Genomic DNA, 15,828 nt, shown 5'->3' with positions numbered 1-15,828 from the left:
CCCTTTTTATAGACATTTACCTAATACTTCAGTTTCAAGCTGGATTCAGGACATGTTGGAAAAGATCACTTTTCAGATATTCTTACCTAGGCGATTTGCAATCATTGACCCTGTTCAGATGACACGCTAAGACATGGTGCTTATGCATTTTGAGCTAAACATTATGGCTTAGCGTCTCAAGTGAAACATTCCTAACTATGGTGGCTGCAGAACCATAGTTTAAATATGCTCACTAACCGTTTGCTGCAAAAGGGTTAGTAGCCTAACGATGGCTTAGCATGTCATCTGAACAGGCCCAGTATTTACCAGAAAAAACTGCTACCATTTCCTGCTAACCATTGTTTAGATGCTAAATCTTTGGGGCTTAAAGCATTCAGTTCTTGTTTGTGTCATACTTGCAAAACATAAATGCGATGGCATATTTTTTTCAAGTTCCAAATATCCATGCACTGCTGTTTACAAACCCCCAAACCCCTCAGATTTCAGCTCATTGTGAATAAACCCCTGTTTTGTTTCATGTGTACCCATATATTCTGTAGGTTTCAAATTGCCATGTAGTATGTACAGGACTTCATCCCCTGTCAACCTGGTCTTTTAGATATCAATCAAAAGCACATTTTCAACGAAATCCTCATTTACATTTATCTAATGTTTAAGGTCATTTGTGATCATTTGAGTGTATTTCAGCATATAGAATCAGTGAATAATAGATTTCAGCTTCATGCTGTGAGGAGAGATTGTGTTTTTACAAGACATAATGTTGTTTACTGGGTGTTAATAATCACTAATTAATAAACATATCTAGATTTTTGAAATGTTGCATTTTCTGTGATGAAAATGTCAAGTGTTTAACTTACTGGGTGCAATAGCATTTTTTGCCTTATCTGCATAAAATGATGTAATTACAGAAAGAAGTGCAAAGTTACACTGCAATATGGGGCATACTACCTATAGATTCCCATTCAAATCTTTTATTATTAATAGAATCTTTTTATACCATAATATTTGCTATCATAAAATAGATACCACTATGCAAACACCCACATCAATTTTGACTAAAACCTTCCCTTTACCTGTTCTACCGATTTCCTTTTCTAGCACTGTCTAATGCTTCCTTCTGAAACATATTTACTTGCAAGTAATTTCCACCAAAACTAATAGGATCCATTTCCAACCAGATGTGTTTAAACAGGACTATTGGAGTAAGGAATGGTCATATTCATTACTCCAATAGAGAGCCAGTGTGGTATAGCGGCTAAAGTGTTGGACTGGGAGTCAGGAGATCCAGGTTCTAGTCCCCACTTGGCCATGGAAACCCACTGGGTGACTTTGGGCCAGTCACAGACGTTCAGCCTAACCTACCAGGGTTGTTGTTGTGAGGATAAAATGGAGAAGAGGAGAAGGATTATGTACGCCGTCTTGGGTTCCTTGGAGGAAAAAAGGCAGGATATAAATGTAATAATAAAATAAATAAATAAATAAATAAATATTCTGCAAACACTTTGATAAACGTTGTGTAACCTGATAAGAGTTCCTTTGTATCTCAGAGAGACACGTGGAGAGATCTGTGCATTTAGGCTTTCCTTGGCAGACATCCACACCTAATATGTTAATGTTGGGAACAGGGCCAGTTGCACTGTGTGACCTCCACATGGGGCACATGTGAAGGTAACTAATTTCTAGTGAGGGATGTATAGTTACAGATTGCAACCCAAAATAACCGTATTTTGCATGGTTTTCCAATTTAAAGTCTATCTAGGAAATGTTCTACCCTGTGTAGTCACCCAAACTATACACATATGCTAGTTCCTGACATCAAGGTTCCAGTTTAGGTTGCTTTTGTATATTTTTTGTTGCCTACCAAGTGAATGTCTGCAAAGCTCATGTATAAAAGTTTCTTTAAATAATACATCAAGCATTATTTCTGTGCCCAGCCTTCCCCAACATGGTACTCACTGGATGTTTTGGACTACAGTGCTCATCATCCCTGACTATTTGCCATACTGCTGGGGTTTATGGAATTTGTACTCCAAGACATCTGGAGGGCACCAGTATGAGGAATACTACCATAGCTAGTCTGCCTTTATTGGGATTGCATGTGTATTATTGCGATATTGTATAATCATAGACCTGGAAGAGGCCTTATAGGCCATCAACACTTACTCCTCGCAAGAATGCGTATAAACATGTGTTAGTCACACATACAAAAATCCATGAAAATTGTTTTCTGTAACCAGATATGTCCGTCCCTACACTGGAACATTCCCTGCGCTTTTTTTTACCATGTACCCCAAGATCTGTTCTGGAGTTCCCCAACCCTCCAGAGCAGATTTTGCAGTATACGAGGATGGGGGAATTACCCCCCTCGCCACATTCCACTGATGGAAGTCTTCCGTCAGTGGTAAAAGAGTATAAAAATGTTGAAGAGTCCACCTAGAATTCTATTGTACTCCCTCATTTTCACTGTCTGTAGGTAAACTAATTTTTATTTGCAGTCTCCAAACGCGATGGAAGTTGCTGACCTTTTAAACCTTAATCGCAATATATTGTGCATGATTCATAAAAATGTAAAGAAGAGAGGTTATGTTTACAGCTTCACAGCAAGTTTTGTCTCACCTTTCCCCAAGGGCCTTTATTGCAATCTTTTCAAAGGATGGACTAAGTTTCACAACTCTATTGGAAATTTGTCATCACTGTGGGCTTTCCAGCAGCAAAGTGACCCATGATGACTTGCATGTCATCCATGGGAACCGGCAGCCAAAGCACAATAATCAGAGCATCTGAGGTTGAACAGTTTCCCAATAGCCCTAGGTGTAATACAGGTGCTGATATCAAGGTCAGTGAAAGCAGCAGACTGCAAACAAAAGACAAAACTGTATCAAGTAAGAATTACTCAGCTAGACCAATTATTCTGGGGGATAACAGTTATACTGTAGTATTTTTCTATTACTGGAGTCTTTAAGATTTCTTGGTAGTGCTAACTGAAAATCTACAGTAATGACACATCAAATTTCTAAGCAGTTTTGGGGAAATGGCACCATATTCAGGATAAGTAATGCATAACTGCCCATACGTACAACTACATTGAAAATCACAACTGGTGGCAGATACGGAGAAGGTCCTGAGTTCTGCCTCCGCATCTCCACCTAGAACTAGAAAAGTCCTCAGGTTGAAACCCTGACAAGTCGTTATCACTCAGTGAGGACAATATTGAACTAGATGGACCAATGGTATCAGGAAACTATCTGTTGCTAATAAATTAATGTCTCCTTTAAGTCATGTAATAGCTTGAAGGCACAAGGACTCTTACATATCTTTAAAATCTGTTTCTTACCCAATGTGTGAAAGCTCACATAATGATGGCCAACTCACAGCCTGATGTGCTCCATAAAGCAGTCTAAATTGGGCCCAACCAAATTTTTATTTTTTGGTTCTTAAAAATTCCACTCAGATGGAACCCGCTCAAATTCAGTAGCACAAATGCCATTGCACAAATCATTTGTGTTCTACAATCACCTGGAACAAATCCAGAATAATCCAGAACAATGCAGCACTGCCCCCCAATTCCCATTATAACCAGTCCAGGAGAACACTGTGTTTGGAAGGTACTGAGAGGTCCAGGAGAACCAGTAGGTTGTACTCTACTGTCTTCCACACAGTGCAAATTGATCAAGAGAGTGGCGAAGGCTATTTCACACCCAAAAGTTAAGCTGGAACATTTTGGGATTTGGGATAGCGGTGAAGGGGCAAAGTTTACCAGCATCTTCGTTACTTTTCCTGGCCTTCTTTTATCCAGACAGCTCTGATGGGGGCTTCTGGGTAAAAATAATAACAATGGCAGCCTCCCAGCCTCCCACCACTGAAAGGAGTCCTGATGATGCCAGTGAGGTTTTGCCTTTTACTCCAGTTTTAATTCCTCGTGAATTCTGAAAATTGACAGGCGTTTCATACCCTTTTACCCCCATTAAACTCTCTTTCCATTTTTGAGGTGACTTTATTAGAGACTCTAGCTCAGTGGTTCCCAAAGTGGGTGATACTGCCCCCTTGGGGGTGGGTGGGATTGCATAGGGGGGCATTATTATTATTATTATTATTTATTTATATAGCACCATCGATGTACATGGTGCTGTACAGATAACACAGTAAATAGCAAGACCCTGCCGCATAGGCTTACAATCTAATAAAGTTGTAGTAAACAATAAGGAGGGAAAGAGAATGCAAACAGGCACAGGGAAGTGTAAACAGGCACCGGGAAGGGTGAAGCTAACAGTATAGAGTCAGAACAAACTCAAAGTTTAAAAGCTATAGGGAAAAGAAAAGTTTTTAGCTGTGTTTTAAAAGCTGTGATTGAGTTGGTAGTTCTCAGGTGTTCTGGAAGAGCATTCCAGGCATGAGGGGCAGCAGAGGAAAATGGGCGAAGCCGAGCAAGGGAAGTAGAGACCCTTGGGCAGGCAAGAAGCATGGCATCAGAGGAGCGAAGAGCACGAGCGGGGCAATAGTGTGAGATGAGAGAGGAGAGATAGGCAGGAGATAGACCGTGAAAAGCTTTGAAGGTCAACAGGAGAAGTTTATATTGGATTCTGGAATGAATTGGGAGCCAATGAAGAGATTTCAGAAGCGGAGTGACATGGTCAGAGCGGCGGGCCAGGAAGAGGCATTAAGAGGCAAGGGGGCGTCAGGGGGGCACTAAGAGGCAAAGGGGCGGCAGGGGGGTGCTTGAGGTGGTCTTTTCCGAGAAGTGCCTCTCCAGAAGGTCTTAAAACCCAGGGACAATTTATGGGAGAAGGTAGTTTGGTCCCAAGCCATATAGGGGAAGAATCCACAGATGTATTATGTTTCAAAAGCACCAAAATGCTAATGAAGAGACATACCCTGCTTGGTGGGCCGGCTGCAAAACAGAGGTGTTTGCTCTCTTTTCCCTCCCTCCCTCAGCAGGCCTGCGGTGGGTGCTTCCCATTTAAAGGGGCCGTGCGCCGGGGGCACTGGGCATGAGTTTGTGGAACCAAGGGGGCGGTTACCCGAAAAAGTTTGGGAACCACTGCTCTAGCCACTTGTGAAAGGGTTGTGGGTTTTGAAAAAATGTACTTCCATGTCCCCAACCATTTGTTCTGAAAATTCAGAAGTTACCCATCCCAGTTCTTTCATAAGTAGTAGTAATATTATTTTATTTATAACGTTCATATACTGTTTTTCTGTAACATAATCAAGGTGGTGTGATGTTAAGCAGTGCATCAATATTATATGGGGGCTGCCTTCACGATGATGCATTGGTGCCGCGAGCCCCCAAAACCCTATGCTTGCGCTCCTGCGGGGTTGTCCCTATACCAAGGAGCGAGTGAGGGGTTTGCATACTTCAATTGGAGGAGGAGCTGCCGCTGCCCCATGTGCCACTGCTCCACACACCGCTGTGCCATCACGCATCACGGCACAAGCATCGCTGCACATTCCTCCACCTTACCATGTGGGGCTTTCCCCACAAAGTGTTTCCTTCTCCCCACGCCATTCAGCTCACTGGCCTGCCCCCTCCCCCCCATCCAGGCAGATGGCGACCAATCAGAGGTCGCCATCTGCTTGGCCACGCCTCCGCTGCAATTCCGGAGCAGCAATAGATGGCAAATGCAGCAATAGATGGCAGATCACCCCAGAGAAAAAGGTTTGGGTCAGTCCCTGACATTTTTAGTTTGGAGCTTCGTGGGAAAGCCCTGGGATGGCTCTGCAATGGCTTCTGCGTATAAACAACGCAGCGCCACTGCGGAGCCACCCTGGGGCTTTCCCCACGTATAGTCAACCCCATAGTTATATATTCAATTATATTGACTGAAATTGGATTAAATAAATTAAACTATATAGATTCAGTTTTGAGTAATAATATCTTAGTATCCTGGTTTGTTTTTTTATTGTATTTTGGCTTGCCCCCCCCCCCAACTTTCAGCTGAGCCAAAAGTCTGAATTTTCAAGCTTTGAGAGGGGCAAAAAAGTCCAAGACCAGGAAGTGATTTGCGGTTGGTCAATAAAATTGGCCAAAAACGTTTGTGAGGTGCTGTCTACTGGGTGGTGCATAGCCAGCACTTATTTTGTGTGTGTGATTTTCTCCTTTGCTGCTGTTTAGAAGTGGTGGCTGAGCTCCTTTCAGCGGCCGCCATCCAGGACCTACCATTTTCCACCCAGAATGCCCTGGATATATATTTCACTGCATTCTGGGGGGAAATGGCAGCCATCAGTGGAAGCTGCCATGTTTTCTAGAAATTCCTGCAACACTATTGTCCCCCGTCCCCCCGGGCATGCTGCGGCTGGGTGTGTGGAAAGAATAGGATGAAAAGGACAGGTTTCCCCAACCACTGAAATTCACCCCCCCCAATCAAAAATCACCCAAATGCTCTCCATTTCAACACCATCACCTACAAATAGGGTAGCAAAAATGGAGGCATTTTGGGTCACCCCTCCCCCCCCCCCATTTGGAAGTTCTCAGAGACACAGTCTTCTCAGTTGTGCTGCCAACCTTTGGAACTCCTTCCCAAGTGAGGTTTGTATTTTTTCATCACCAGGACTTTTTTAAAAAATGCCCTGGCCTTTTAAAACCTTGGTTGGATTTAATTTTATCTGCAACTATGATTTTTCTTGCTCCTGCTTTTTTAAATTGTCGTTGTAAAATTGATCCTTGATTTTATTGTTTTAGTGGTTTTTCGTTTTCTAGGCTGTCTGGAAGCAATGAATGCTGAAAGGTAAATACATGCACACGTTTACTGTTATATTTTATTGCATAATTAATTATGATTAAATATTAGTGATATGTGAGCTTCCATCAACTTTCCTCCATTTTCATTTGCTTTTTGCAATCTTTGCTGTCTGCAAGTGCTTGGGGAAAAGAAACCCTCTTGATCTTTTGAAGTGCTTGCAAGGAAAGGTTGCAAAAAGTGCATGGATGAAGCAATTTATCCCATCACCATCTTGTAGCTACAACAGACAATAGTTGAGACTGAGTGTTCATTGAGAATGCTCATTTTAACTCTGCAAAAAAAAAAAAAAAAAGGGGGGGGCTCAAAACAGCTTGCACATTACAAAAACATAAAAAGAATAACTAATTATTAAAACATATTAACAAATTAAAGGAAGGAACAAATAGGCAAAAGAAACTAACAGTCAATAAAATGGCAGTGGTAAATGCATTTTTAAAGAGACATGTGGAACACAGATACTGAGAAACATAACCTAATGGGCAGGTTCATATGGGAAGAGATGGTAGCCAGGTCCCACACGTTGAGGGCTTTAAAGGTGCTAAGCAGCACCTTGGAATTGCACTTGGAAATGAACCAGCAGCTAATGCAGCTGATACGAAAGTGGTTCAATGATCTCAGTTTTCATGACTTCCCTTGAGGAGTCTTCTTCTGACAACCAAGCTTACCTGAGCTCAAGGACTCTCCTTTCCCCAAGGATGTTTCCAAGACAGGAGGATGGCGGCGGAGGATGTGGCTGAGGAGGAGGATGGGCCCTCTGGAGTGCCTGATAAGAGCCTTCCTTCCGCACTCCCTGCCCAGGATGAGTTGGACACTAAGTCAGACATGGCAAGACCACCCAGCCTCTGGGAGCAATGGCAAATGACCTACACACCTTAGGATGTTTGTGTAGGCTGGGCTGGATGGGATAGAGGAGATTTTGGAGTCCTGCAGTGGAAAATTAGCTCACCTTCATTGTCAGGTCCACCCTTGCACACCAATGTGGCATACCTTGTCATTGCATCCTGGCTGCAGCAATGGAGTTACTGTTTGTGACGGGTACCTTAAATTCTGAGGCAGACAGGGCTGGTGCCAGACTATTTCGTGCCCTAGGCAGGTGAGCTGCTTTCGTCCCCCCAGCATCCCTCACCCCCACCTCAGCGTACCTGGGCGCGGGGCGCCATCTCGCCCACCCAGCCGAAGTGAAGCCAGGATGCTGGGGTGGGGGGGGGCGGCCGGCTGGCTTCAGAAAGGCACACCCGGAAGCCGCTCTCCTAGAGCGTCTTCCGGCCGGGCGCGTCGTTCCGAAGCCGCCTGCCCACTCCCCCACCCCAGCGTCCTGGCTTTGAAGCCAGCGCCCGGCCGGAAGCCACTCCTGGCTTCGAAGCCAGGACGCTGGGGCGGGGGGCAGCTTCGGAACGGTGCGCCCAGAAGCTGCTCTCCCAGAGCGGCTTCCTGCCAGGCGTGCCATTCCGAAGCCGCCCGCTCACTCCCCCACCCCAGCATCCTGGCTTCGAAGCCAGGACACTGGGTTGGTGGGACGGGCGGCTTCAGAATGGCGCGCCTGAAAGCTGCCCTCTCAGAGCCGCTGTGGGAGAGTGGCTTCCGGGCGCGCCATTCGGCACCCCCCTTACCTTGGTGCTCTAGGCCGCCGCCTGAGCTGCCTCTATGGCAGCGCCGGCCCTGGAGGCAGAGTATGTGTGAAGGTTCTGAGAACACAAGTTTTATTCTTCTGCCCTTTCTACTTTGCTCTTAGACTTAGCTTTCACTGTTTGTTGGATAATGCTCCCTTTGTCCTAAGTGCCTTATTATTAAATCTCCTCTATTATCGAGCTCCTATTTGTGGGGACAGTATACATGAGGGCTGAGTGATTTGACCCTATGTTGAACCATCCTGATATTTGAATTATGCTTCCTTGTTATGCAAGTGAAGTCCTTCTTATGCAGTAGGGGTTCTCCTTCCCTTTCTCCCTCCACCCCCCCAATCTGCTCTAGAGGATCCCATGACTTTCCTGAGCATATCTGAAGGGTGAGCAGGGTGCTGCATGGGTGGAGGGACAATTTGATCTGCTGATAGTGTCTGTTCCACTTACGGAAAGATACAATTGGATTCCTCCACCTGCTTCTTACTTGGTCCTGGATTCCTGAATTGGATTCCTCCACCTGAGTCTTACTTGCTCCTGTTATTGTGCTGTGATTTGCTCCTGGATTAGTTTGATTCTCATCATTGCAAGTTTACTCATGACAATTATGTTGTTGTTGTAGCTATTTTGGGAGGGGAAGATGGCCTAATACTGGAGGAAAATAGGATACCAGCTAAACTGGCTGCTCCTTTCAGCCCCAACACTTCTCCTTGCAGCTTTTACACTGTCATAGATATGGCAGCATAACCGTTACACTGACATATTTATGAAATGCAATCACATCACAATGCCATCATAACCTCACTATTCCATTGTCACTTGGAGTTACACCAGCATAAGGGGTTTAGCAGTTACTTTAACTCAATGATAGGATTGCACCATAAGTAGTTTGACACTTCCAAATGTAAAGGTTTCAAGAGATGGGGGATCCAATCATGCATTTCTGTCTCATCCAGTTAGCTGCTTGCATGAATAAGGCATGGAGAGTGAATAATGAAATGTAAAAGACACTGAAATTACTTGGGACCTCACAGTTTATCTGCTCCTTTTTTATTCAGTTGTCCATCTTCATATTCTCCACAGATATCTTGATTGTAATGACCACAGTCTTCAAAGAATAAACTGTACTGCTCCAGATTGCAGATAGGAGGGATCACATGTTTGAATGCTCTCCCACATTAATCAAAAACGACAACAACCTCAAAACAAAACAAAAACTTCATAGCGACATAGGAAGTTGCCTTTTACCAGGTCAGACTATTTGTCTATCTAGCCCGGTAGGGAAGGGCTGTGGCTCAGTGATAGAGTATATGCTTCTCTTGAAAAATGTCCCAGGTTCAATCCTTAGCATTGTCAGGTAGAACTGGGGAAGTCCCCTGACTGAAACCCTAAAAAGCAAGTGCCAGTCAGTGTATACAATGTTGTCTACTCAGTGGCAGCCACCCTGTAGGGCCTTGAGCATGACTTGCTACCTCATCCTTTTAAATGCCAAGGATTGAACATGATGAGCTTTTGCATGCAAAGCTTGTGCTGTACCATTGAGTGATGGGGCCTCCCTTTGTACAAACAAAGCTAACGTGAAAGACAGGGTTTTATCCTAGCATCTACTTTATATGTTAGAATTCCATGTGCAGGGAATTCATCATTTGAGAGAACCTTCAAACATGTGATCTTGCACCTGCAGCGAGGAATACTACAGTGTGCTATTTCTGCATATTTGAATGTATCTTAAGGAAAACAGAGAGGATCCTTACTCTGCCTAAAGTAAGTTGCCTGCCCTGAGCTGCCACTAGGAAAGCTTCCAACTTGAATCTACCCTGTGCTGAGTAGTAGTAGTAGATGATGATTTTTCAAGGAAAACTGCTAAGAGAGAGAGCATTGTACCACCAGAATGTGGCAGAAGTTAAATTTATTTATTTATTTATTTATTTATTACATTTCTATACCGCCCAATAGCCGAAGCTCTCTGGGTGGTTCACAAAAATTAAAACCATAATAAAACAACCAACAGGTTAAAAGCACAAATACAAAATACAGTATAAAAAGCACAACCATTATTGGCATGTGTTGGCATTGTTACCTGGTACAAAAATTCACACTGAGAAAGGCTACAAATAAAATCAAGTAAATTAAATTTCAATTCTCAAAATATTTCTTCCTGAAGCATTACTTCCATATTGTCATCACCAAGAATCTTTCTAGCTTGATTTGGTCATTTTGACTTGGTATATTACTGATGGATGAACTGAAATTGATGTTCCTATGTTGTGTACATTTGAACTATTCTTTATCCAGGATCTGGTAATTCTTCAAAGAACGCAGATAGAATATAAAGGCCAGGGAACCCTAAAGCATCTCCAATAGCACCCACGAAGAGGTCCCCAACATGGTGCCTAAAAAAATGTTTATTTATTTATTCCATTTCTAAAGATACATACATGGATTTATATTAAATGCATACAGTGTTCTAGCAATTATATATAGCCTTCACAAAAGCAGACCAAATACCAAATATGTTTCCATTTGAAGATGGTATCTATATACCACTTATTCAAACGGAAAGCATTGTAAGGTCCTTAATCCATTGCATTATAGGAGGTGAGTGTTTATCCTTCCAGTGTTGTAATATCAGTCCTTTAGCAGTCAAAGAGGCACAGAGAATCCATTTACACTGACCATTTGTTAATTTCCATAAAGCAGGTAAATAATTGAAAAAAGCGTGTACATCAGTGAATATTCAAGATTGTTCCAGTACAAAATTTATCTGTGTGATAATGTCTCCCCCCACACCCACACCCACACAAAGAAGCAACTACTGGACATTGCCAAAACATATGTTCAGTCTATTGTACTGCCAGGAATTAGTCGAATTAGACAATCCCTTATTAAAGAAATGTTGCTGTGTCCAATAGACACAAAACAAATGTTTTTGCTAAATAAAATGAAGCCTAAGATCCATAGACATGACAGGTAGATGCCAAAGCAGTGATTCACTGGTTAGGCATTTTGTGATGGTATCCATAGCAGTTTCACAAATTCCCAAATGTGCCTATGGGTCCAAAAAGTTTGGGGACCCCTGATACAGGCAATGTGAGTTGCTCACTTTTTTCCTCCTTTGATCTTACTCCACTTTTCTTGAGTAATCCTGTCTCTTCTGGTTGAGAAAGGGCATAATAAAAGAACACTTCATAGAAGGGAGCAGAGTGAGATATATCTGAAATCAACAACAACACCATGTCTTTTGAGCCATAGTTAGCCCATTATCAAATTAACTATATGTAATGACATACTAGGATTGTGGTGTTTGTGAAATTCTTGGAAAATAACAGACCAAAGCAATAACCAATTCTAAGTATTAATTAGGATTTTCATTTTTTTTATTATTATTTTCTAGTGTGATATCTGATTTTAATTCTTCACAAAATAAAGATCCCAGTGAATTGTTTAGATAAGCTGCACTTTTTAAAGTGGCAAAAAACAAGAAACACTCAAAAGTCAGCAGATGATGTTAGAGAGTTAACTGAGTTTCTTCAGTATATTAAGTATAGATAGAAGCAAATAATCAAGATTTACAAAAAACCAGAACTATCATCATTTTTTATAGTCCTTATTTATTTTTTGTGGGATCTCATTTAGTGGAATGAAGAACACCTGATGGACTCTAAAGCTAGTAACCCAACTGCTAGCTGCCATTGCTGTTGCAGGAATCTCAACCAAAAAATAAAATAAAGAATCAAAATTAAATGAGAGCTAACAACCCCACCAACTTACCTTTACCTAATTTTCACTGTTGTAACCTAAGTTTCCACGGAAACAGGGTTGAAAAAGCTGCCAGTTGCCAGCAGGCAGCCAGCAGCTGAGAGTGAGAACTCTCCTTTGTCACTTTCCACTAGTGGATACATGCTGAGTCCTAAAAGTACCTGTTTGCAAAGCCACCTCGGTTTCTAAAATTTGCACCCCCTTTATAGTTTAAATAGGGTGAGTGTGTGTATCTATGTAAATGTATTGGGGGGGGTCGGTGATTAAATGATCCTACTTTTTTCTCTACCTTGGACTGGGACAATACATTCCAGGAGAGCAAATTGGTGAATGAGTTCCGCTTTATTATTTTGTTAGTCAGATATTCTAGACAATCGTAAGTATGAGTAGACAATCAGATATTTTAAAAATAACATTCTACACCTTTATACAGGTACTTGTATGTATGTTTATACAAAAAAAAAGGTGCAATGACATTTCACAGCACCTTTTTGTCTTCCATGTATATGACACATGTTGTTGAACAATAAGAATCATCCTGCTAAATAGGATCCTATAAGTAAATCATAAACATAAATCACAATGCATGGCTTTCGCAGATGACTTTTAACAAGGAACAGCTTGTTGCCAATTGAAGAATTAACTGTCACAAAACTGAAATAAACATATACAAACTGACAAATATAGCTCTGTCTTAATGTATTGCTATGACTGGAAGTAGAGCATAAGTTACCTATTTTATAATGAGTCAAGCAATGAAAACAAAATAATAGATTCTGTAAGAAAAAGAAATGTAGACAGGATGCACTTTGGAATTCATTATGTATTGTGTTTTTTTTAATAACCTGGTTCTGATTATACATTTTGTATGCATGCTAAACTTACAAATCTTACAAATAAATTACACACTGAAGCTAGAAAAAATGTTGACAGTGTCAGTAGTGGTGTATTTTCAAGATTGTCTAAGGCAAGATAGTTGGCATGGAAGTTAAGCTTGGGTATTTTTTTTCACCTTTTCCCCTCCTCCCTTCAAGCAAAAGGAAACAGTTGTTTCATCAATGAGAAACTCAGCTGACTTGTCTGCCAGATAGAACAGAGAGGCAAGGAGGCAAGGCCCTTTCAGTTTGTAAATGTGTATTGCAGTTCAACAAGCCACACTTTGATTTCACTATATTTCTGTTCAATTAATATACAGGTGTAAAGGGCCAAAAGCTACAGGCCTATTGTGTGTATTAGTTCTTAATGATCCACTTATGAAAACCCTTTTAGTTACCTTTGTCTATATAAGTATATAATTCCCTTGCTTCCAGATATGGACAATGAAGGAGATGTCGTACAGTCAAAAATATTTATATGTACTTTTTATAATTATCTGCATGTACTTTTAACAGGAGCAGTCTTCATATCCTATGACAAATAATGTAAATGGTTTTCTTTTTTTAAAAAAAAAATCAAAAGATGAAAACATGTAAGTCTAATTTTAAAAATCTTTTCTCTCTCTCTCTCTCTCTCCCTCTCTCTCTAGCATTTTACGATGGGATAATGAGACAGATGTCTCTCAACTGGAAGGACATTTTGACATTGTTATGTGTGCTGACTGGTAAGTACATAAAAATCATAAAACTCGTGTTAGAAAAATAGCTTTGCTGGAGTAATTGTACTTTGCTGCTTGCTGATGGCTAAGCAAAGTCAACAAATGAAGCACAAAGCCACCTTAACCTCAACAAATTAATATTCATCTCCATGTGACAGTTATAAGGTAGTCTTCTATCACACAGTAACTTCTACCACATTATTTCCCAAAGATTGATTTTGAGAAGCATTTCCATTTTCTGGAATTGCCTCTGTTTCATGCTTGACGTATCAGTAAATGGACGACTTAGGCAAATTGCAAATAATTATGGCTCAGTGAGGAACAGTCTGGAGAAAAGGGAGTTTATCAACACAAACAGCTCAATTAGCTTACTTCTTAGGAAAGATCTGACTATTGATATAAGCAGATATATATATATTCTGTATTCCCCAGTAAATCTTTGGGGAATATTCCGCCCCCCCACCATTTCTTAAATCTGACAAACAACAGTAATAATATTCATCATCTGAGTGACACTGAGATGTTAGAATTAATACCAAATTAATTGTAGTAAAAAGAAATCAGAGAAAAACACACATACCTTTTTGATTGATAGACCAGTTACAGAATAATGTTTTGCTGTGTATATTCAAGTATCTAAGTAGATTTAGTTGCTGGTATAAATGACTTTTAATTCTGCTGACTCACATAATAGTGTAAATTTCAGAATTTCCACAATATTTTGAATTGTGCTTTAAAGACATATTTTTTGAATAAGTTTAATTTCAGAGAAGCACACAAACTCAGTTTTGCTTAGCTGTTTATTACCATATGGAGGTATGATTCAGACCTGTGACAATCAATAGGAATTCAGCTATTAACTTCAATAGGATGCAGATAACATTCAAGATAAGAGAATGTATATATAACCATTATGTAGACCTTTTTTAAAATATAAAAACAATTATTCCACAAGATGATACAATTTAAATGATTTCTGAGTCTAAAGAATTAAAGGAAGGAATAACTACCCATTGTGTTTTTTAAATGGTAAACTGACTCATGAACTGTAGATTCATATATTTTATTACTTGAAAATGCTTCCTTTAATAAAATATTTCTGATTCTGTAGAATGCCTTCTAATAATTATTCCTTTTTTCCTTTCCTTTCTTCTTTTATGACTTACCAATGAATGAAATACAGTTTCTTTTCCCATTGTATTGCATTTCGGAAAAGTTCTTTGTTCCCAAAAAGGACAGACATGGGTTTCTAACTAATCGCTGGTAATGTGCCTCAGAGATGCATCATCTGATTAAAATAAGGAGCTAAACAACACCATATGATTTCAGCAAGTAATTTAGTAAATGCCTTCCTCACCAAATATTAGAATGGATACTCTGGGTTTCATTGCACAGATGAAGTTAATGCTGGACAGGATTAGATCAGATTAAGTATGAAAGTCAGATCAGAGTGCTGGCAGACATGAGCGGGAGGGCAGCAGTCTTCTCAGAGGCTTAGACAAGGGCTCGCATATGGATGTTCTCCAGATTATGTGGGTGAAGCAAGGTCTTGCCAAGAGATTTAGAGTTAAATTTGTTCTTCACACAAATATCAAAACAACCTGGCTGTGCCATCTCTTATATTCCTAATACTCACACCGTGTCATCCTATTTGTACCATAGAGAATAGCAAAGGGAGGAAGATACAAGTTGATTATTCCCCCCGCCCACCCCAGTATTATTTTTGTCTGATTTTCCTCTCATTCTGTGGGTATATTGCTGCATATTCGGGTAGATTTATTGTTGTCTTGTTAGAAAATAAAGGATTGTGTTTAATAGATTAATACACATTTGCTCACTGGTCATGAAATGTTATATTGGTTCCATTTTCTCTGAATCAAAATAAACAGAAAGCAGATTTATTAAATGTTTTCAGTTAACAGTCAAATGAAGGTGAAGTGCAATATAGATTTTTTAAAAATAAATAAATCACATTTTGTTGGCCTTGGTACAATGCAAGTGTACCTGCATGTTTGTTTAATAAGTAGAAACCAACATGTTTTGTTTTTCATTTTCTTAAAAAAATAATTTGCAAATAGTTTACAGTGTGCTGCCCTATCTGAGCTACATTATAATATAT

The 15,828-nt window shown here is 40.6% G+C and overlaps 1 protein-coding gene across 1 annotated transcript in view; it reads left to right on the top strand.

Annotated features, from left to right (window-relative positions):
* Nucleotides 1-15,828, top strand: part of CAMKMT (calmodulin-lysine N-methyltransferase) — a 288,183-nt gene that overhangs the window by 253,160 nt on the left and 19,195 nt on the right. Inside the window, exon 8 of the mRNA XM_063123984.1 lies at nucleotides 13,641-13,715. Within this exon, the coding sequence (XP_062980054.1) occupies nucleotides 13,641-13,715 (75 nt within the window). The remainder of the gene's footprint in view (nucleotides 1-13,640; nucleotides 13,716-15,828) is intronic.

The sequence above is a fragment of the Elgaria multicarinata genome, chromosome 4 (assembly GCF_023053635.1).
Source record: "Elgaria multicarinata webbii isolate HBS135686 ecotype San Diego chromosome 4, rElgMul1.1.pri, whole genome shotgun sequence".
Classification (NCBI taxonomy): Eukaryota; Metazoa; Chordata; class Lepidosauria; order Squamata; family Anguidae; genus Elgaria; species Elgaria multicarinata.
The sequence above is the reverse complement of the archived record's forward strand: the minus strand, read 5'-3'. Positions and strand labels throughout refer to the sequence as shown.